Source organism: Amblyomma mixtum, chromosome 2 (assembly GCF_055824585.1).
Source record: "Amblyomma mixtum isolate Tamu chromosome 2, ASM5582458v1, whole genome shotgun sequence".
NCBI lineage: Eukaryota > Metazoa > Arthropoda > Arachnida > Ixodida > Ixodidae > Amblyomma > Amblyomma mixtum.
The window spans coordinates 95,014,073-95,036,363 of NC_143013.1; the positions used below are offsets into that span (position 1 = coordinate 95,014,073).

Genomic DNA, 22,291 nt, shown 5'->3' on the forward strand with positions numbered 1-22,291 from the left:
CTGATGCTGCTGCCAGAGGATGTGTAGGCGCTGAGGGAGTTCTTTCCAGAGGAAGGATTGCTTTATCCTCACGTTTGAGGAAAGGGCGTTGCGCTTGTCTGTCTTAAGCACACTGCGAGCGCGCTCGCAACTGGGCTTGGCCCGCAAAGGGCACAGTGGGGTTTACGGAGCTTCTCCCAAACGTGCACCCCTAAAGAAAGCCGAGCGCCAGGCCGGTGACGCTTGTACCCATTTTACCGGTGGGTGCCCGGCGGTGGGTTTCGAACCAACCACCTCCCGCAGCCGAGACGGGCGCTCAAGCCACTCGGGCACGACGCGGCAACATCGTCGTGATAATGTCGGCTGATGTACCACTGTTTGCGCAGGTTCTTGCCGGATTCATTTCCATCATCTTGGGAAATGCATCGTACGCTATCACGGGCTTCGATCGTCGCCTGGTATCTACTGATGCTTTTCGCCCATCCGGTGCGGGAGGCGTATTCTTTACGAACTCCGATATGCTGGGGTGGCTTCACGTGGATTCCAACGTCTGCGCACCTTCATCGAGCACAGTGACGTCATCCCTCTCTCAAGCCAGGCTCTTGCCTATAAAAGGAACGTCTGGGCCTTCCATCGGCAGTGGACGCGGCAACATGGTCGTGACAATGTCGGCTGATGTACCACTGTTTGTGCAGGTTGGTGAACGAAAATATGCCTTCCGTAGCAATTACCTTTTTCTGATCGTGTTGCCGTGTCCACGCACATTGATCGTTTGCTTGAATGATTGTATATCAATGGTAGGCCTGTTGCTGAAGCTATCAGGTGATGTGGAGGAAAATCCTGCTCCTCAGACGGCGGAAATGATTAAGCAAGTGATGGAAATTCAAACTGAAATCCTCACCAAATTGAAGGAAATTCAGGAAAATCAAACGTCTTCAGAGGCACGCATGCTTGACGCGCAATCCAGGCTGTCTACTTTTCAACAAAAGCTAATAAACTTCGATGAAGCTAGAGACAGGCTTTCTAAACTAGAGACATTTGCTGAAAGATCTGGCATAGAAATGGCAACTGTTTCCCAAAAACTTGATGAATTAGAGAATCGCTCGCAACGCAGTAATCTAATCATAAGAGGTGTGAAGGAAGAGGAGTCAGAGAGCGCAGTGGTCCTATTGAAAAAAGTGAATGAGGATATTTTTGAAGCGAAACTTAAACAAAGGATTGACTCTATTGAACCAATTCACCGACTTAGAAAGATGAAAGAAGGTAGTGACCGTCCGATCATTGTTAAATTTACAGACTTTAGGGACAAGATGAGAATCTTGAGTAATTGTTTCAACCTGAAGGGCACTGCGTATAGTGTAAGTGAGGATTTTTCTAAGCGAATTGTTGAAATAAGGAAAAATCTCTGGAACTCATGTGCGAATGAACGAAAGAACGGTGCGATAGCAAACTTAATTTTTGATAAGTTAAAAGTTAATAATACCCTCTACGCTTGGGACGACGAAGCCAAGCAGGGGTTTAAATGCCGGGATGATTCTAGCAATGAGTGAGTGAACGATCATAAACCTGACTGCTTCAAGATTATAAATGTGAACGCCAGAAGCATGATTAACAAAGTAGATGCGATAGAAAGTATATGTCTTGAACATGATCCGGATATTATAATAATCGCTGAGACTTGGCTATACAAAGCTATCGGAGACTGTGAAGTTACACCCCCCGGCTAATCCATTGTAAGAAAAAACCGTGAAAGGAGAGGTGGTGGCGTTGCGATAATGATAAAGAGCAACATAGCCTTTTCTGTCATCGAAGGGTTTGGAGATTTAGAAACTGCATGGGTCAAAATCAGGCTGAATTCTCGCAGTGTCTTAGTGGGGGCTTTCTACCGTGCTCCAAACTCTACTACTGATGTGCTTGTTGCCTTGAAAAGATTATTGGACTCCAAAATTCACTATGGTATTGTTACTTGGTGATTTCAATCTGCCTGAAATTGATTGGTTGTCTCTTTCTCCTGGCAATGTTGATGTAGCTACCAGTGAACAGCTGGTTGAACTCGCATATTGCTACGATTTGAACCAGATTGTTGACCAGAGCACAAGAGTATGTTCAACCACATCTTCGATATTGGATCTTGTCTTCTTGTCATCCAGTTTATAAGAATTTTTGCAGAGTTGTGATGTGGAAGAAGCTTTGTCTGACCATAAGATGGTGGTTGTGTCCCTCAATATGATTCCTGATATCCGTCATAAACCTTGTAGAAGAGTTGTTTTGAATTTTGCTGCTGCTGACGATGTCGGAGTATTAGACTACCTCGAAAACTCGTTTAAGGAATTCATGAGCTTCTATGAAGACGGAGCTGGAACCGATGAGTTGTGGGAGTTCTTTGCAAACATGATAGCGCATGGAATCAATATGTTTATTCCTAAAACCATGAAAACAATAAAAAGAAGGAATCCTTGGATTAAAAGGGATATCATTCACAAAAAATACAGCTAAAACGTAAGCGTAAAAGATGCTCAGACCACCCAAATCTGTACTGAAAAACTCCATACATCTAATGAGCCAAGAATTAAAACGCCTCATCAAAGAAAGTAAAGACAAATCCTACAGTCAGAATCTCACAAGGTTTCTAACCGAGGCACCTAGCAAGTTTTGGAGGTATGTAATTCGCTCAGGTAAAAATAAGCAGGCAAATGATGAAGGGAGCGTAGAGTTAGCTGAGAGATTTAATTCATTTTTTACATCGGTTTTCACACGTGATGATGGCGAATCGCCGTGTTTTCAGCCTGCGGATAGTCCTCCTATATCGGATGCAGAGATCAGTGAGGAAGGGGTCCTGAATTTGCTCATGAATACAGACACCAAAAAGAGTCCAGGCCCAGATGGAATCCCGAATGAATTTTTATATAGATATGCAGAGTGGACCTCCAAATTTCAACCTAAGATTTTTCAGTCGTCTGTCGACAGTGGTTGTGTTCCCAATGCTTGGAAAAATACGAAAATAGTGCCTGTGCTTAAAAGTGGTCCTACTTCGAACGTTGAGAATTACAGACCTATTTCCCTCATTTGTGCTTGCTCTAAGATACTTGAACATATCATCTACAAACATTTATTAACTTACCTTGACTGTAATAATTTGTTATTTGCTAATCAGCATGGCTTTCGCAAGGGACTTTCCACAAACACACAACTCACTGAAACTGTACACGACCTCTGCTTGTCAATTAATTCCCGCATGCAAACAGACATAGTATTTTTAGATTTCGCAAAAGCGTTTGATAAAGTCTCGCACCCTAAACTGTTACTTAAAATGAGATGTATATTTAAAAATGAAACGATAACTAAGTGGTTTACGTCCTATCTTTCCTGTCGAGCACAGTACGTTCAAGTTCATGCTCATAAATCCAGCATTAGTCCAGTAGACTCCGGCGTTCCGCAGGGCAGCGTCCTGGGCCCGCTCCTGTTTTTGATTTTCATCAATGACTTGCCTAACGAACTTAGTGTACCGGTCCGATTGCATGCAGGCGACTGCATCATTTATAAACAAATTGGTACTCTGGAAGATCATGTTGAAATAAATCTAAATTTGCAAAAAATCAACGAATGGTGCAAAAGGTGACAGATGGTATTAAATCCAAATAAAACAGTTTTTATGACCATTACAAGAAAGAAAACTATCTCGTTATAGTATCAATGATAGAATAATAACCAGGGTCAATAAATACAAATATCTTGGATTAACACTTACTTCTGACTTACGTTGGAATTCACACATAGACAATACATGTTCCAAGGCCTCAAAAGCACTCTGGAGCCTCAGACGAAATATGCATAGTGCAACCCCTTCAATCAAATGTCTGGTTTTTAAGAGCTTGATAAGGCCCATTCACGAATATGGAAAAATTGTTTGGGACCCCCACACTGCATTCAATTGCTCTAAGCTGGAAAGAATTCAGCGTTTCGGTGCTAGGTTTATATTTAATAGGTACCGACATTCTGATTCCCCAAAGTCTGTGTAAACGTGCTGACTTGGAAGCGCTCGATTTTAGAACCAAATGTGACAGGCTCAAGTTTCTTTTTCAGATTATTAACCGCAGCTTGAAAATAAACCATTCAAACTACTTTGAAATTAAAACTGGAGGAATATCACGCCATCGTCACAGCTTGTACATGGCAATGCCGGAATAATTGCTTTAAATTTAGTTTTTTCCCAAGAACCATTAAGGAATGGAATATGCTACCAAACTCTGTTGTCCCCTCACAATCACATAGGGAATTTTTAGATAAGTTGCATGATGTTTTATTGTCTACATGAATTATATGCCAGTGTTTTATTTTTTGTATAAGTGGTGAACGCTTTATGTACCGAATTTTTGTGCCCGTTTCAATGTTTGTGTTTTTGCTATTTTTTATACCTCATTATCCACTCCTGTTATAGCCCGTGATCTGGGCTGACAGTTTAAATAAATGAAATGAATGAAAATGAGAATGAAATGAAGATAGTGTCACGCAGCGGTGACGGCAGTCCGGCGTGCAGGAATAGCAAAGAGGGCTTCCGAAGAAAACTCTATTAGGTCCATAAAGAACTGAATCGCTCGGATGCGGCGTAGCAACAAGCGCGCTCGGCGGTCGTTCAATTGAATGCCTACGCCCTCATCTGCACTCAATTTAAAGCTGATAGCGAACGTTCGTGTTAAACGTGCAAAGTAGCCGCATTCTGAAACAATGCAGAATCGGCATCGCCTGGGTGCAATCAGTCGAGATAAATATGGTCGCATCTTGCGTCACAAAGAAATCAATAAAGCGGCGTGCCAGCAGCTTTGAAGAATGAACAAACAGTACAAAGATTCTCGGCAAGATCGCCCTCCCTTTACTCTCCGTGAATAAAAAACCAACGTATCACCATCCGTGCATGCCGTAACACAGTCTGCAATTAAAAAGAGACACATAAAAATGTCTGCGCGCTTAAAATGTACCCGTTAGCTACATGTGAGCAGCGATCTTTCATATTTCCAGCGCGGAAACATTCTTTCTTCATGTTCTCTCTGCATAGCTCTCACTGAAAACTCACACTGTGACCTTTAGCGCCAGTTCTATCTCGTCAGCATGCCAAAATCCATGTAAAACAGTTCGTAAGACATATGTTTGCAAAGAAAATCCGACAACAACGACAAAATCTACCTGCGAACCACTCACGCAGCACAGCAAATGACACTGTTCCGCGCACGCCGATCGTTCGTGGATCAGATTTCAGTGCCGCATCAGCGCGGCTTGGATTTTTTGAGAAAAAAAATCGCCAATTGCTAAGCGTCAGAGAAGAGCCCGAGCGCACTTACCCGGAAAGAATAAGCCACGTGCTCAAAGGCAGATTTTTTTTTTGCACCTGATTGAGTCTAGCTCTTTGCTTACGATCCCTTGAGGAAGTACAGCAGGCGCGAACAAGAAAACATCCTCGGGGGCTCCCTTCTTCCCCATAGAGCTATTCTCTCCGCGATCATTTATGCCCAGGAGGAAGATATTTCAGGCCCTAACGAGTGATTTGGGCGACCGGCGCCAGTGCGATCGGCAGCGGCGCCACGTATTAGCACGCGTAAGAACTTATCCAAACTAAGGCAAGGAAAAGGCGGTCAAAAACAGAGAGATAAACGTCCGGAATTTTGTTCTCCGCACTTGCGAGACAGAAGAATAATAAATCAGTCGGAAGCAGGTTCGCTTCTGGATATGTTCACGCCGCGCCACGGGATTAATTTTTGCGCTGGGGCTGGAATTCTCCCGTCGGTCGTAGCTAGCCTTCTACCCTATCATGACCTGCTGATGGAGAGGGTAGTTGTGTACAAGATGCTCCCTGAGATAAGTTGGGGCCGCGTCTCACTAGTAGTCTGCTTTAACCGAAAACCTTCATGCAGGTGCTGTCCAGGAAGGCTTATGTCTGTAATATCTGGAGAATGGGTCCTATGTGATAATGCCTTCAAGCTTGGCTGGTACAGTGTTGGTGCTATATGTCGTTGGTCGCACTCGACCGGAGGGAAGGGTTGCGCTGACATTGTCACTCGGACTTGTAGCTCTCGAGAAAAACGCATTGTCTGAGGGTCAGAGTTTTTTCTAATGCGACTTCGAAACAGTCTGGCGACTAGATTTTGATGAATTACGCCACTAGATAAGCTCGCTGTCACTACTGGTGTATACTACGCTGTATTATTATGGTTTTCTGATAAGCCACAAAGGACACATAGGTGAAAGAATGCAGAACATATTGCGTGCGGTGGTTGACGAATTTATTATACTGTTTTTCGCCCATAGCTTTCTTTCAGTTGCTGCGGGCTTATTATAACGAACGAAGGCCATATATCGAGCCCCTCAAGAAGAACGAGGCCGAAGAACAGTAGGGCATTTTTTGGTTCATCATCTCGTGCGAGTGGGCACAAGCATAAGACAAGAGCGCTAACTGCAGCTGACGCATAGACTACTGATTAATATACTTTAATGCTCTTCCTAGGATAAAGATATGAGCCAGCTCAGCAATATGCCATGTAAGCTTTTGAATCTTAACCCTAGTGAAGAATAGCGTTTTGATGTGTAATATATGAAAACATTAAAGAATTGGGTGCATGCTATGGAGCTGCCGTGGTACACGCATTTTTGGTGTAGCACGGGCATTGTTTTTTTTTTCAGTTTAGACTAGATATATACCGACAGGTTGGCAATTTGCAGGTCTGAGTTGGAATTCTGCATGGCTCTACTGTCTCTTTCCATTTCAGCAGATTTGACTGATGTCAGCTTGAATCTTTAACTTTGCCCAAGAAACACTGTTGGAAGGCTGAAATTTAACGAGCCTTCATTCAGTGCCTTTAAAACAGAGAAGCAGCGAAACGTCCAATGTGAGGAAGGTTTGGTTTGGTTTATGGCGTTTGTCGTCCCAAAGAGACTCAGACTAAGGTTTGGTTTGGTTTATAGGGTTTGACGTCCCAAAGCGATTAAGGCTATGAGAGACGCCGTAGTGAAGGGCTGCGGAAATTTTGACCACCTGGGGTTCTTTAACGTGCACTGACATCGCACAGTACACGGGCCTCTTGAATTTCTTCTCCAAAGAAATTCAACCGCCGCGGCCGGGATTGAACCCGCGTCTTTCGGGTCAGCAGTCGAGCACCATAACCACTTAGCCACCGCGGCGGTGAGACTCAGGCTATGAGATACGCCGCAGTGAAGGGCTGGCGGATGGGTGTTCGTCTGGCCTTCCATCCCAAGTGATGAAATGGAAAGAGAGAAATAGAAGGTTAATACCCAACCAATATTTTTCAGTGCCTCAAGTTACAGAATTTTCGCGTTCCCATTTAGCACTGCATAAAAAGACTGCCCTGCGCCACCTCTGGCCCCCTAGCAGTTACCAATTTACCTCCCTTCCGATGGTGCCTTTTCATCTTGGGACACGCACCTTGGGGGGAGACTCTGAGGGGATTAAAAGCCTTTCGCGCGGCTCAGGAAGCGGAGGGGAGATTGTTTGGCCACTTGCAAGTATTATACTACCAACTGAGCCCATCCTTGTGTGTCCTGCACCCTAAATGTGCCCCACTAATCGGGAAAGTCCTGATATGTCCTGATATGCTTATCAGGACAAACCAGAAATGCATAATCTGCAAAGGCCAAACGCCTATAGAAAGGCTGGCTGGGCTGAAACCGGCGCTGTTAAGCAAGGTCAAATTGCGGGGTTTTATTTCCAGTCCTAAATAGACAGTGCATGTTATAAAATTTGTTGACGCCTCCTCCTTTTTAAGGATAGGTTTCCGGACCCTCCCATTGCTTTCATAAACGGGCTCGCCATCATTTCATGATTGATCAATTGATGCAAAATAAAGATATTCTGGGCTACAGTTTCTTTTGAGTGGATTTATTATTCAATTAAATGGGTATTAAAATTGCCAAACAGAAAAAAATTATCACTTAACCAATATATACACACTACGTTATCCGCTTACAACTGTTTCATTCATTTTTATGGGCTTTAACGTCCCATTGTGACTCAGGTTATGAGTGACGTCGTAGTGGGGGGCTGCAGGTAACTTCGGCCACCTGGGGTTCTTTAACATCCACTGACATTATACAGTAAACGGGCCTCTGGCAGTTCGTCTCCACCGAAATGCGACTGCCGTGGTCATTGACCGAGTAGCATAACCACTGGGCGACCACGACAGAAAAAAAAAATAACGTGATAGGGTTTTAACGTCATTAAACCGAGTAGACATGCGAAGACATGTGTTTAGCCTGGTTGGCTCATGGTTTTGCTTTGCTGGGTCGTCAGCCCGTTTGGCGATGATATTAGTTCGATAGTATTGAAGGGTAGTTTATTAGAACGTGAGAAGCACAGGCGACAAACCTCTTGCGCAATTAATCGATGAAGGAGCGGGGCGAGAGGCTGGTTCACAAGAACGAGTTGACAGCACGACCATTAGCCGGCCGCCTCAAGGCCTTCGTTGTCGTTGGCGTCGGCGGATGATCATCTTCTTTATTCCAGTAGTATTAGTTGATGAAGAGGGCGGTGTGCAACGAGCAGGGCAAGAGTGCGTTAGCATAGTGCTTTAGGCGATAGCAAAGTGCTTTCGTGCAGTGGCCAGCGAAGATGGCCTTTATCGAGCCGCCGCGGGTTCGAATCTCAGTTGCTGAGGTATTTTATTTATTTATTTATTTATGACTCCCAAGGCCACCCTAAAGGTCAAGCATCACAGAAACTCGGTGAGCCAATTTGAATTCGTGAAGTAGTGCTTTCTCATTAAAAAACTGGTTCGCATTCGTGACTTGACACTCGGCAGAGAATAGCTCTGATGGTTCAAACAAGGACTTCCGAATCGCTTTTTGTTATAGCAGGTGTCAACTATGACGCAACCTCCTATCAGACAAATGATTCTAGACCTCTGACATTAAATTTTTACGCGAAATATGTGAACTCAGAAACTCGCCATCTACTAGAGCAGCCTAAACTCTTGCACCAGGCTCTGACTGAAGTTACCGAAGTCGTTTTCCCTGAAAATAAGGATGCAATTTACCTCGAGCCGTGATCTGGCACGTTCTATGAATGAAGCAGACATAGTAACAAGAAGTTCTTAGTTAATTTTCATCGAAAGGAGAGGCAATCTCATAATATCCCACATCTGGGTATCCTCGACATCTGAAGCTTCAGCCGAGCAATACAGAGCGGTGCTTCCAGCCTTCAAACAGGAGTAACAAATTATTATTTAGGTTAACAGGCAGGGTATAGAGCTATATCAAAATGAGTTGTATGGGAAGCACGGCGATTTCTTAATATTGATTAGATACGGCCATTTCAACCAATGCAATGATAGCTTCCAAATATTTTTCATGTTAGCACGCAACTCTCAAGGGTGGTATCAGTGATAGTATATTTTGAAAGAAACGCCCGAAGGCAAGCGTTCACAAAATTTTGATGACACTATTGTTTTCTTCATGGAACTAACGCGCTACAGTACAAGTTGGACGAGACAAACGGGGTGCAAAGGACATGCGCGCACTGACACTGGGTTCATTAAAAAAGGGGGTGCATTATTACAGTCATGCGCTTGCACTATTATAGCAACTAAATGAAAGAAGATGTGTCACATCCGTACGCTCCTTCGCTTCTTTATTAGTTTTATTTCCTCATCGAATTCCTTTTCAAGCGCGTTATTTCCGTCAAAAATGCCTAGCCCCATCGCTGCCTTGCTTTACTCCGTTGTTTGCACGAATTTTCAGTGAAAGTTAATAGTGGAGTCCCTTATGACGTTCTACATGGAGATATAGTTGTGAAAAAAAAAGTATTTTGCATCGTCCTCGCTTCGGGTGCTGAAGTGACTATCACAGCTGTGGCTCACGTGAGTACACAGTGTACACACCCCAGTGCATCCACTCGCAAGCCTGCCTGTATCGCATTCGGCATGCTTTAATTTAGGCTTCTCAAAAGGCCTACTTGCTAGCCCGCACTGGTCAGATAGAGGACATGAGAGCTTCAGGTTGGGCTGTATTAGAGCTCTGACTGCGAGGTCATTTAGAGTTAACAAAGCACGTCATAGATCAATCGCTGTAATACGGAGCCGTTCTTTTGTGCAAGGAATTGGCCATCCTAAAAGGATATCATATGTTTGTCCTTTCCAGCTAGAGAAATAAAAGGATTACAGTGATCGAATGGCATGTGGTGCTTTTTGGCGTCGGTAATGAAGCGTCGCACAAGGGAGTTCTTTTGTGGTCCACAGAGGGTATCTCTATGATTGAGCACCAAGCCAGCTATATGGCACAACTTTTCTTGTACCCTTCTTCTTGCCTTCTCAGGACGTTTGTGCTTATCTTTTGGAAAGCGTGTGGGACTCCGCTCGCCGGCAGAGGAGACGGTTCATTTACGAAGCGGAAACGGTGAGCGAAGTGAAGATCCAAACCTGCCAGGGTAAATGAAACTGCAAATCTAGTGCCGAAAGGCACACGGCATCACTTGAGAAAGATATTGCTTCGAAAACCAACCAGATGGCGCTTTTCTTTCTTGCACTTTGCTTTTCGTCGTTTCACTGTTCATTTTTTTTCGTCATTACCACTAAAGAAAATATAGTGGTATTGATTAAGCACAGAACCTTTCCTGAAGGCGGGGGGGGGGGGGGGGGGGGGTGGATGCTTTTATGTACCGCTGCACCATAGCACCCTACGTAATCAATTTATCCGGCTCCCAAAAAATCGTATAAAATAGCGAAAAATCTTCAGTGTCATTCTTAAAACCCGTTATAATGCGAAAAAAGATGGAGACGGCACCGAAATCATTGTTCTTTAAGGAGCCGTATCTGCTATACTGTCTTCGAACGGAACTTTAATACTGTGCTTTTAGACTATTCCTTTCTGGAATGATAACCCTCTAATGGGCCTTGAGGACGTTTGCATGAATTATATTTCCGCTATGAACGAAACACGAGCACAATAAAAGGAAAACAGAAGCAGGGAAGCTTAAGAAGCTTAATTGGAATGCGGTCCCTTTTGCACAACTTCCCTGTCAAGAAGCTTACAAGGTTACATAAATAGTTGAAGCAGATGGGCCGAGGGCAACATTTAACGCGCATGCACTGTTGGGTCCACAGCAGATAATTAAGCTGTGTCCGAGACCTATTCGCTTTATATACTACCGCACTGTTCGAAAACGTTTCCCAACGAGTGACGAGCAGACCAATGTTCAACTAAACGTCCGAGAATGACCGAGAATTCATTCGAAACGCCCCAGAATTCAGCCCCTTTTCCCTGCAGCAGCTTGAGAGCTCTTCTTAGTTTGAACAGAGAATTTCAGCTCTCAAAATTCCTCAAAGGTTCAGAAAATTTCCCTTTTCGCGAACTTTTCATCCTCACATTCTATGAAAAAAAAAATCCTGAATTGAAGATGCCTTCAAGTCATACCAAATATGCAGAAAAATCTAGAGTGGTTGGTCCGATATTAAAGCGATTTGAAACGCGGATACGGGCACCCAGTTTGCAGGATATCTTCCTCAGGATATGTTATTTTACTGTGGTGGTGCGGTGATTGCGTTGGATCCGAGGCTGTGCGATTATTTTCAATTGTGGGTTTCGGATTGGAATAATCACCGGTCCGTCTGGGCGCGGGAGCAACGGGCGCTAATAAAAATGAAGCACTCCAAAAGAACTTGACAGCTCGACAAAAGCTCTGCTATAGTTCTCAGAGAATTTTCTGCTGCTCTGTATTCACATTGCGTTCGCCTTTTTTGAGTAGGGCCGGCACGCGCTAGCACTTTGTTCACCATGATTATATTTACATCTACGCAAGAAACAGTTGGCAAATTCCAACCTATCACCTTTGTTATAAACGTGAGTGATGTCCATCCGTACAAATTCGAACATTGAGTGATGTCCAGCCGTAGCAAATTCTAACATTCTTTTCGAGCGTACTGTGATTTAGTAGTCGCGACTGCGGCTTTTCGAAAGTCTGCGTACCCGTTTTTGAATCAGGACTATTTTTAGCAGAGGCCGAGCAAAGAATACGAAGCGAGCCTTACTCTTCGCTGTATAAAATTTCCAGTTATATATCTTCTGCTTCCATAAAATGCTCGTACCCATCGTAATTATTTGCATAAAGTGTCATTAGGTCGATAGCTGGAAATATTTAAGGGAAATAATTTTAATCACCGGTCTCAATATAGACATTCATGAAACACGAGCGGCAAATCCATGAATCGCGTACTTCATCATCCGCCATCGCCTTCTCTTAGCGTAAACCGGCTGTTTTATTACACAAACGACTAACTAACTTATTTTCCACAGTAATGACAAGTGTACCTCCATGGCATTATTTTCAGTCATAAGAGCTTCCTCACAGCTTAGAAAGCACATGGCGGTTGAAAATGGCAGGGTAGTTTCCATCTAAGACTGAAGAGGTTTCTCTCTTATTTCTACATTCTCCTGGAAGAACAGAGTATAGATCGAAACATGTTCAGACGTGCACATACTTAACACCTACCAGACAGAGCGGCGTGTTCAAGCGAGAAGGTGGCATTGCATGCACGCAAGCACAGAGGAATGCGCTAAAACATATTGCTGAAAACAAACACGTCTTTTTCTCTCCACGCGGTTGATGCTGTGGGAGTTAACTGTTCCACTCATTTACATTGCCGAGTACAAGTAAAATTTGTCAAATATATATGTGCTAATTAGGATGTTAAAAGTGATGTGTGATAGCGTTGGTTTCTTTACTAGTATATATAATGCTGTTTTCTCGTGGTTCTATTTTCCTTCTACATAAATGTATATTATGTGTGCCTGCTCCTGTGTAAAGGCTTGCTTTGAGCAATGCAGGCAGTATGCTTTCAAGAAAGTAAAAAAAAATACAATGAGTAGCGGGGCCTGCATTCGTGCTCTGTGTTGATAAAGGAGTGCAAACGCTAAATTTTGAATCACGAGGCGGTAATTTGGCAGTGATTATGAGGTAGAATCTTTTCCCTTCCTACTAAGCAGCCTCCCTGTTATCAAAATGGCATGAAACGTAGAACGTAAAAGAAACACTCCAACTTAAAAAGTATGTCTGTAAGAGAAAACATAAGGAATATCTTTTGACCTGCAGGCACTTTGTTTTTATTTGCTTCTACCTTTTGCTTAGCAATGCCCTATTCAGAATTTATGAAAAACTTACTGCAACTAAAACTGCTCTCCAGTGCCTCATACTCCTGATCGTAACTGCGCAGATGATGGGTGGCACAGCGCCCTTCAGTGATGCGCTAGAGGTCGCCGGAGAGAAAAAAGGCATGAAATTGAAGCTTTCATCTCAACATGTATGCCTGCCGAGATTTGTGTAGAATTGTCAGGTAGATCGCACGGAAAAAGCGAAATTCTCTTCTCAAAACTCGGTGCTTTTTTCTGATGACAGCAGAGCCAAAAAAGCACCCCTTGAAATGATTACTCTCCAGGACAACGTGAATAGCGCCGGCGTGATGATGGGTTTTGAACGGGTATGACGACACAACAAATTTTTGTCTGGGCAGATAGTGCACATAAAATGATTCTAGCTCAGAGAGCAGGACAACAGACGAAGAAAGCGAGAAGGCGAAGGTTGTCTTTCTGCACGTTTATTATGTGAGACTGACATCAATACATGTGCTGTTCAATGCAAAGGGCTCAAGAGCAGGGGCGAAAAAAAAGCCAGTTGTTTTGCAGAGTGGTCAGTAGAAGCGGTGTTCACGCCATCCTCCGCAAGCCTAGCTGTGGGTTCAGATTCAACGATTTCTCGCGTGACGTGTTCTTTGCTTCTCGCTGGATGACAGCAGTGTTTCCTAAATAAAGTTTGCTGTGCTTCTCATCTGTACAATCGGGAGGAAAAGTTCAGGAACTTTCCCTTCATATTGTCACGGGCACCGGTAGAACGTTCTATCCCTGGCGAGCACACTGGACGGAGCGCAGCCGGCCGACCTTAGCACCGAGCAGAAGAGGACGAAGTCCGGCGCGCGACAAAGGTCGAAGACAGACCGCACGGGGGCGCCGGTAGAGTGCGGCATTGCCCCTCCCCTCTGGAAAGGCATCGACTCGATGGCTGAGATTGAGGGGGAGCCACGTGTGTACGTGAAGAGAGTCCCAGGCACTGAACGTGGTGAGAGTTGTTCTAGCGGGCATGGTATGGCTTGAGTCTTGCGACGTGCACAATTTCGGATGTCGGCGGGCGTCTTGAAGAACGAACACTCCCTTGCGGGCGCACTTCATACGTAACGTCGCTGAGTTTGCGGAGTACTTCGTAGAGGCCGAAGTAACGGCGCAAAAGCTTCTCGGAGCGACCGCGCAGACGGATGGGGCTCCAAATCCACACTTGATCGCCAGGCTGGAAAATGACTTCGCGATGACGAAGGTTCTACCGGTGAGCATCGACTTCTTGCCGCACGCAGGTTCGTTGCCGAGCAAGCCGGCGGGCAGCTTCTGCATGGCGAACGAATGCATCAGCGTCGGCAACGGATGGGTGCACAATATCGGGCAACAACATCGTGTCCAACATAGTCACGACTTCACGACCGTGTACCAAACGAAATGGCGTGAACCCCGTCGTCTCTTGAAGGGCAGTGTTGTAGGCAAACGTGACGTACGGAAGTATTGCGTCCCAGTTCTTGTGGTCATCGTCGACGTACATAGAAATCATATCAGCGATAGTCTTATTGAGGCGCTCGGTTAGGCCGTTGGTTTGAGGATGGTAAGCTGTGGTCTTACGATGACCTGTGCCACTGAGCCGCATAACTTCCTGAGTAAGCGTGGACGTGAACGCTGTGCCTCGGTTAGTTAAAACAACAGAAGGGGCGCCATGGCGGAGGACTATGCTGATGATGAAAAAGTCAGCAATTTCAGCAGCAGTACCGCGGGGAAGGGCTTTCGTCTCACAATACCGGGTGAGGTAGTCGGTGGCAACCACAATATACCGGTTACCCAATGATGACGTGGGAAATGGGCCCAGTAAGTCCATGCCGACTTGGTGGAAAGGAATTCTCGGCGGAGCAATGGGTTGGAGCAAGCCAGCCGGCTTGAAAGGTGGTTTCTTCCGACGTTGACACTCGCGGCAAGTGCGCACATAACGCTTGACAGCCGCAGAAAGCCTGGGCTAGTAATAACGGTGACGAACTCGTGCCATCGTTCGAGAAAATCCGAGGTGGCCGGAAGGAAGCTCGTCGTGGCACGCCTGCAAAACGTCAGTGCAGAGCGCCGTTGGAACCACGAGCAGGTAACCAGAGTCCGTCGGGCCGTAATTTCGTTTGTAGAGGACGCCATCCCGCAAGCAAAACGACGACAAGCCACGCGCGAATAGACGAGGCGGTAACGAGGCGGTACCCTCGAGATAATCGATGAGTGGGCGCAATTCCGTGTCGTCTCTCTGTTGTTGAGCGAGGGCGGACGTGGTCAGAGCACCAATAAATATAGGGTCATCTTCGAGGTCATCAGAGCTGGACGGAATAGGAGCACGGGACAAGCAGTCTGCATCGCTGTGCTTGTTGCCCGACTTGTAGACAACTGTAACGTCAAATTCTTGCAAGCGAAGGCTCCAACGAGCTAGCCGGCCCGAGGGGTCTTTAAGATTCGCGAGCCAACACAGTGAGTGGTGGTCACTCACGACCCGAAACGGGCGACCATACAAGTAGGGCCGTAACTTCGTTATCGCCCACACAACAGCCAGGCACTCCTTTTCAGTGGTTCAGTAATTTGCCTCGGACCGTGACAGTGTGCGGCTGCCGTAAGCAATCACGCGCTCAACACCATCTTGCCACTGGACGAGGACTGCACCGAGGCCAATGTTGCTGGCATCGGTGTGAAGTTCCGTGTCCGCCTCCTCGTCAAAATGGGCAAGAATGGGCGTTGTTTGTAGGCGTTCGCGGAGCTTTTCGAAGGCGTCCTGCTGTTCCTGTGCCCAGATGAAAGGCTGATCGTCTTTTGTCAGCCGTGTGAGAGGCTCAGCCAGCCTGGAGAAGTCTTGCACGAAGCGTCTGTAATATTCGCAGAGGCCAAGAAACCGGCGCACAGCTCGCTTATCAGTGGGAGTCGGAAACGCAGCTACAGCGGCCGTCTTGTCGGGGTCGGGGCTGACGCCCTCAGGTGTCACAACATGGCCCAAAAACTTCAGCCGTTGGTACGCGAAGTGGCATTTTTCGGGTTTTAGAGACAGACCGGCTGATCGGATTGCCGTCAATACTGCACTCAAGCGTTTGAGATGTTCTTCGTAGGTCGCAGCGAAAATAACCACATCATCAAGATAGACGAGACACGACTGCCATTTGAGGCCAACCAGGACAGTGTCCATCATTCTTTGAAAGGTGGTAGGAGCGGTACACAGGCCAAAGGGGAGCACCTTGAACTCGTACAAACCGTAGGGGGTTATGAACGCGGTCTTTTCACGGTCACGTTCATCGACTTCGATCTGCCAGTACCCACTGCGTAGATCAAAAGGGGAAAAGTACCGGGCATGACGCAGGCGATCGAATGAGTCATCAATTCGGGGCAACGGATAAACGTCCTTTTTAGTAATCTTGTTGAGGCGACGATAGTCGACGCAGAATCGGAGAGTGCCATCCTTCTTGCCGACCAGCACAACGGGCGAAGCCCACGGGCTTGTTGACGGCTGGATAACCTCGTCGCGGAGCATTTCCTCAATTGCCTCCGAATCACCTCCCGTTCTTTCGCAGACACTCGATAGGGGTGGTGTTGTGTAGGCCTCTCGCCTTCATCAACTACAATGCGGTGTTTAGCGACCGATGTTTGCCGAACTTTAGAAGTGGTCGCAAAGCAGTCACGAAAAGAGTCGAGGATCATGTGGAGGCGGTGTCTCTGATCGGCGGTTAGGTCGGGGTTCACGTCAGTAAGAACGGGGGCGTCAGACGTCGATTCATGGGTATCGCTGAGGGACAAGGCGCAGTGGGAGACTGAGTCACTGATTTCATCGAAATAGGCTATGGCTGTTGCTTGCGGCAAGTGGCGGTATTCGGCGCTAAAGTTGGTAACAAAAAGCTGCGTTCGCATTCCGCGGAGGGAAGTAACACCCCGCGCAACGCAGACTTGCTGACTCAGCAGTAACGACAGGTTACCTTCCGCAATCCCGTGAGGCGTGCGTGGGTTGGAGCATTCCACCGTAATAAACAAACTGGAGCGTGGTGGTAGCGTGACATTGTCATCACACACGCGAAAAACAGGCCTGTCGGGCTCGCTGCTGCCGGCTATGGCACACGGAGGTGAGAACTTCACGACAAGTTCGCGGAGGTTGATTATCGCACCGTGTTCTCGAAGAAAATCAAACCCGAGGATGAGGTCCTTCGAGCAATGAGCCAACACAGCGAAGCAGGAAATGAAGGTTACACCGCGAATCTCCATTCTAGCGGTGCAGACACCAAGCGGTGTCACCAGATGGCCTCCAGCTGTTCGGATGTGCGTTCCAGGCCAAGGTGTCAGGACTTTCCTCAGGACAGTCGCCAGACCACGACTCATGACGGAGAAGTCGGCGCCGGTATCTACGAGAGCAGTCACGCGGCAGCCATCAACGATGATCGGAATTTCAGCCGAAGCTTGGTCACCTTCAGAAAAACGCTGTGTGGGGGAGGTCGGACTTGGGGATTGTTCTCGCGGTCGAGGTGGTGCGTCAAGCGGAGACGTCTCTGTTCGTCGAAAAGTCGTCGGACGTAAGGGTCGTTCACATCGTCCAATTGAAGCGTCAAGCGAAGGCGTCTCTGGGCGTCGAAAGGTCGTATCGGCGTGGGGTCGGAGGTCGGGTCGCATGCTAACGTTGGTGAGCGGTGGATGTTCGTCATTATGTCCAGTGACGGCGGCCCTACCTCCGGGGGTCGCCGTCCTCAGTTTTCCCGGCGCGGGCTGGAGGACTGCCGGACGTAGGACTGGCGGGCTGGTGAAGACAACCGTCGAGGCGACGGTGACCTGGACTGACGTTGGGCAGTGGGTGCAGGTGGGACGTTAGCCGCTAGGCACTGATCGATCTCGCGCGGTCGTTCACCATAGCGTGGCAGGGGTGCGTCTGGCAAAAAGCCGCGCAGGCCAATCCGGCGGTACGGGCAGTGACGACGGATGTGGCCTGCTTCGCCGCAGTGGAAGCACAAGGGCCTGTTGTTCGGCGTGCGCCACATGTTTGCCTTCGTGACGGGTGGGCGGTCGTCTGGCAGCGCTGCCGTATACGGGAATCGGCGGGACGGCGCGGTAGGGGCAGGAGGGTAGAACGCCGGCGGTGGTGGCGCAGAACTTCGCACTGCCTCGCTGTATGTCATCACATAGGGCGCTGGCGGTTGGGGAGGTTGAATGGGCTGCACCGTGCGGCGTATCTCGTCACGGACAGCATCCGAGATGGCGGTCACACTAGGAGGCTGCTCCACAGAGCGAAGCTTCTGGAGCTCTTCGCGAACGATGCTCCTGATGAGCTCTCGGAGGGAGGTGTTCTCATCCCCGGGCTTCGTCATGTGGCACTCCACAGCAGTGATGTTTGATGGACGGCCGTAGTGCGCAAACCGCTGTTGCAGGGCGCGCTCCATGCCTGCCGCTTCTTTTGCAAAATCGGCGACTGTAGCCGGAGGATCGCGCACGAGCCCAACGAACAATTGCTCCTTCCCTCCCCGCATCAAATGGCGCACCTTCTTGGCTTCCGACATCGAAGGATCAGCGCGGTTGAAAAGCCGGGTCATGTCCTCCACGAACATCGCCACGCTCTCGTTTGGCTGCTGCGCTCTCGATTGCAAGGCCAATTCAGCACGCTCCCTCCGTTCGTTGCTGCTGAAGGTATCCAGCAACTGCCGCCGGAAGTCTTGCCAGGTGTGGATGGCGGACTCGTGGTTTTGGAACCACGTCTTGGCGGCGTCCTGGAGGGTAAAGTAGACGTTCCGAAGCTTGCGGTCTTCGTCCCACAGATTAAATTCAGCGACCCTGTCGTACCCGTCCAACCAGTCCTCCACATCCTCAAACTTGTCACCATGGAACGACGCAGGCGTGCGAGGCGTGTGAAGAAGTAGCGGTGGCGAACTCACAGATGGCTGGAAGGTCTGGCTGGCCACCGTAGAGGTCATCGTGCGGAATGGCGCGGTGAGGGGTTTGTACTCGGGGGTTAAGCCTTTCAAGCGGCGGCTTGACTTGTGGACAGGTGTCGTGTCCAGGGGGTGTGGCGGAGAGCTGGAGGTTCCTGGGACCTCTTCGTACATGGATCGATCCCCGCACCTCCACCAAAATGTCACGGGCGCCGGTAGAACGTTCTATCCCTGGCGAGCACACTGGGCGGAGCGCAGCCGGCCGACCTTAGCACCGAGCAGAAGAGGACGAAGTCCGGCGCGCTACAAAGGTCGAAGACAGACCGCACGGGGGCGCCGGTAGAGTGCGGCAATATGCATGTTTTAGTCCTGCCACGCTGCCTAAGCCTTTCAGTGAAGACTCTCAACGTTACGCCGGCACACAACTTTCCGCAGCATAAAGGAATTTGCTAGAAATCACCTCGTGCACATGCAAAATATGGGTACGTGTACTTCTTCCGAAGTTTTCTTGGCGAGTCACCACAAAGGCAATCATTCTGAAAAGCTTTGAAGCTTACGCGCTGCACAAAAGAAGACGTTATATGTCATAATGGTTGGCCACCTTTTTCATGTTGTGCCACTGCATGCGGAAATAATTTAAGACTGCTAACTGCGGCTTGCGCAGCGCGCCTGCGTCGCACATTTCCACTTTTTTCCGCTGTTTTGAGGAGCCCTACACTGCGACTTAAATGTCTAGGTGCAGGGAACAACCCGTAGTAAGTACTCTTTCGGCTTGATCTTCACCCCTTCTTCAGTTCTTGTCCTGTTTTTTTTTTTTCGCCGCATTTACTGTCTGTGAAGTATGTAGAGCCTTTGTCAAAAGTAACCAGGCTGCATGGTTTGCTTCCAGCTTGTACAGTGGAGCCCTTGTAGCCTTTCTAGAGATGAAAAGGTATTGGAAGGTGAGAAGACCCTCAGCCCTTCCCTTTAACGACCATTTCAGCTTCAGGTAAGCTGTAAGGGCTCCACTGTACGAGCTGGAAGCAAACCATGCAGCCTGGTTACTTTTGACAAAGGCTGTACCTACATGCAGAGTTTGTCACATAGTGAAGCTAGATAGCTGATATTGTTTTCTTGGCTATCAGTGTAGTTTTAACGTTTCATAATTGCAGCGTAAAGAGCCGGGCGAAATATATTCTCTGTTTACGCTACCTGAGTGTAGCTCTACGTTTTTGTCAATGTTCCAGATGCAGAAAAGCAGTATGCGTTAAACAAATGTTTTAGAGCTGCAGTATCCTATACCCAAGCAGTAGTATGCAATATTTCTTTATGTCATAGGATGTTCATACTGCGAGAAATAGTCTCACAGTTACAAACAATATTTTGTTTAATAATGATAGATATTGTTGGTTCTATTGCACTTGAAGTCTGTCATTAATATATTCTTGACCATAAAAAATGTTCCGGTCAGTTCTACTGTCTTTAGCATATATGTTGATATTAAAAGTATTGTTAAACGTTAGTGGGTTTAGCTTATATATTTAGGGCCTCGAATGATAATCAACCACAATAAATGATTTTTCTGCGGCCAAGTTTGTAAATGTTTGAAAAATAAATAACCTTTATCAATTCAAAAACTGGCTTGACAAATTCAACGGCATGGAGAATTTCCCTGAAAACATTTCCGTGTATCTTACCGCAAAATATCTAAAGTAATTGCTGAACAAAATTGGCAAGAAGAGCAGTTGGCCGAAATCTTTGTGCTAAATAGTTTTTGGCTTTTGAAATAATTTTCCTGACGCAAATATTTACAGATCCTAACCTTCCAGTTTCGAGCTGTTGTATGTTCTGTGCTGCATAAACTTGATTGATATCAGTGAAATTATACATAAATATATCAAGTTAATTCAAGGTGTTGATCGTCTTCCCTCGACACGATCGTATCCGAAAAAGCCAAAATGTATTTTTTCCTTGCAAAGCACTGACGTGAAACCCTCTAACTCCTATCTACGAGGAATAAAGCTTGTGATCACGAAACTTCGAGGTTTTTCCAACTTATGCCCCACTTTTGGAGTGAAGCACCTCGTGGTGATATTACCGCGAGTTTATTGTAATTTGCCCTGATCTACGGCAGCACAGGCTTTTGTTTCTGGCGCCTCAAATAGGAGAACAAAACCAAAATCTAACTTTCCTTTCAGAGCACCCTTCAAGCATCTTCACTTTTCGCGAATTACGACGGAGCAAGTCTTAAGACAGTGATAGATCTAGTACACTCGTGCCCACATTGAATGGCTGCCATGAATTCAAGAGAAGGAAAGGAAGAAATCAGTCAATGTTTCGTTGCTACTCATACCTTGCGCCAACAATATACATGTTTCCTGTAATATTAATACTTGCTGGCTGCTGTAAAGAGTGCGAAACTGTTTCTAGGTTCACTATACCGAACCTTCTCAACTTTCGCGACACCCTGTGCCCAAAAAATAATTTTAGACTCTGAACCATGCTCTTAGCGTGTTCTGAAATTGGAGGCAGCACTCTAATGCTCAGATCACCGGGTGGTGTTTATCCGTGCTGGGGAGCGAGATGCAGCACATCAACGATGCAGGCGTCCCTAATAGCCTGAGTCGCTTTCGGACGTTAAAACCCATAAGGCATAAACAACGATAGAGATTTGGCAGTGTAACGTGCCAAGTCGTTACGACGCTCTAGATACGGATCACTGTGCAAAACATAGCTACGTGATGTTTTCGTAGCTTTGTTTACTGAACACAAAGACAAGGATTCCACAGGGCTTCCTCACAGCAGTTGTGATGTTCCAGGAAAATAAAAAGACAGTGTTCATTCCACCATCAGCCTTCATTCTATCCAAGGTAAGTAAATGGAGTGCAACAGACGGGACGATCGTTTTCTGTGTTTACTGAGGGACTGGGTATATAAACGTGGCAGTACTCGACCACTCTCATGTCACATGAGAGAGAGGCGTTTAAAACAAGCCGTTATTAAAGTATTCTTACTAAAAAACTATTGCTGAACAAACCAGATTTAAAAGAGGAAGAATAAATGATATTTCAGAAAAGAAAAATGTACGATAGTATGCAGGGAAAAACCCTTTTCAAGACTCTACGTCTGCTGCGCGCATGTTCGTTGATGAAGAACGTCATAAACATAAATTTGTGGCTTAAGTTCTTGGCCAACCTAACGGTATCCACGAAGGCGACGAATTTTGAGCCATCATGAGATGAAGAAGAGGGAAGGCGTATACCAGTCGTCGTAGCTTTTTCATCATCATCATCATTTAACCCTGAAAGGTCCCGTTAAGGACATTACATAAG

General features: G+C 46.8%; 1 protein-coding gene across 1 annotated transcript; it reads left to right on the top strand.

Annotated features, from left to right (window-relative positions):
- Positions 1 to 289: 289 nt before the first annotated feature.
- LOC149360216 (uncharacterized) lies at positions 290 to 1,529 on the top strand. Its single transcript, XM_089569218.1, has one exon. It carries the CDS (start codon positions 336 to 338, stop codon positions 1,527 to 1,529), a length of 1,194 nt encoding a protein of 397 aa, XP_089425344.1. The 5' UTR covers positions 290 to 335.
- Positions 1,530 to 22,291: the final 20,762 nt, after the last annotated feature.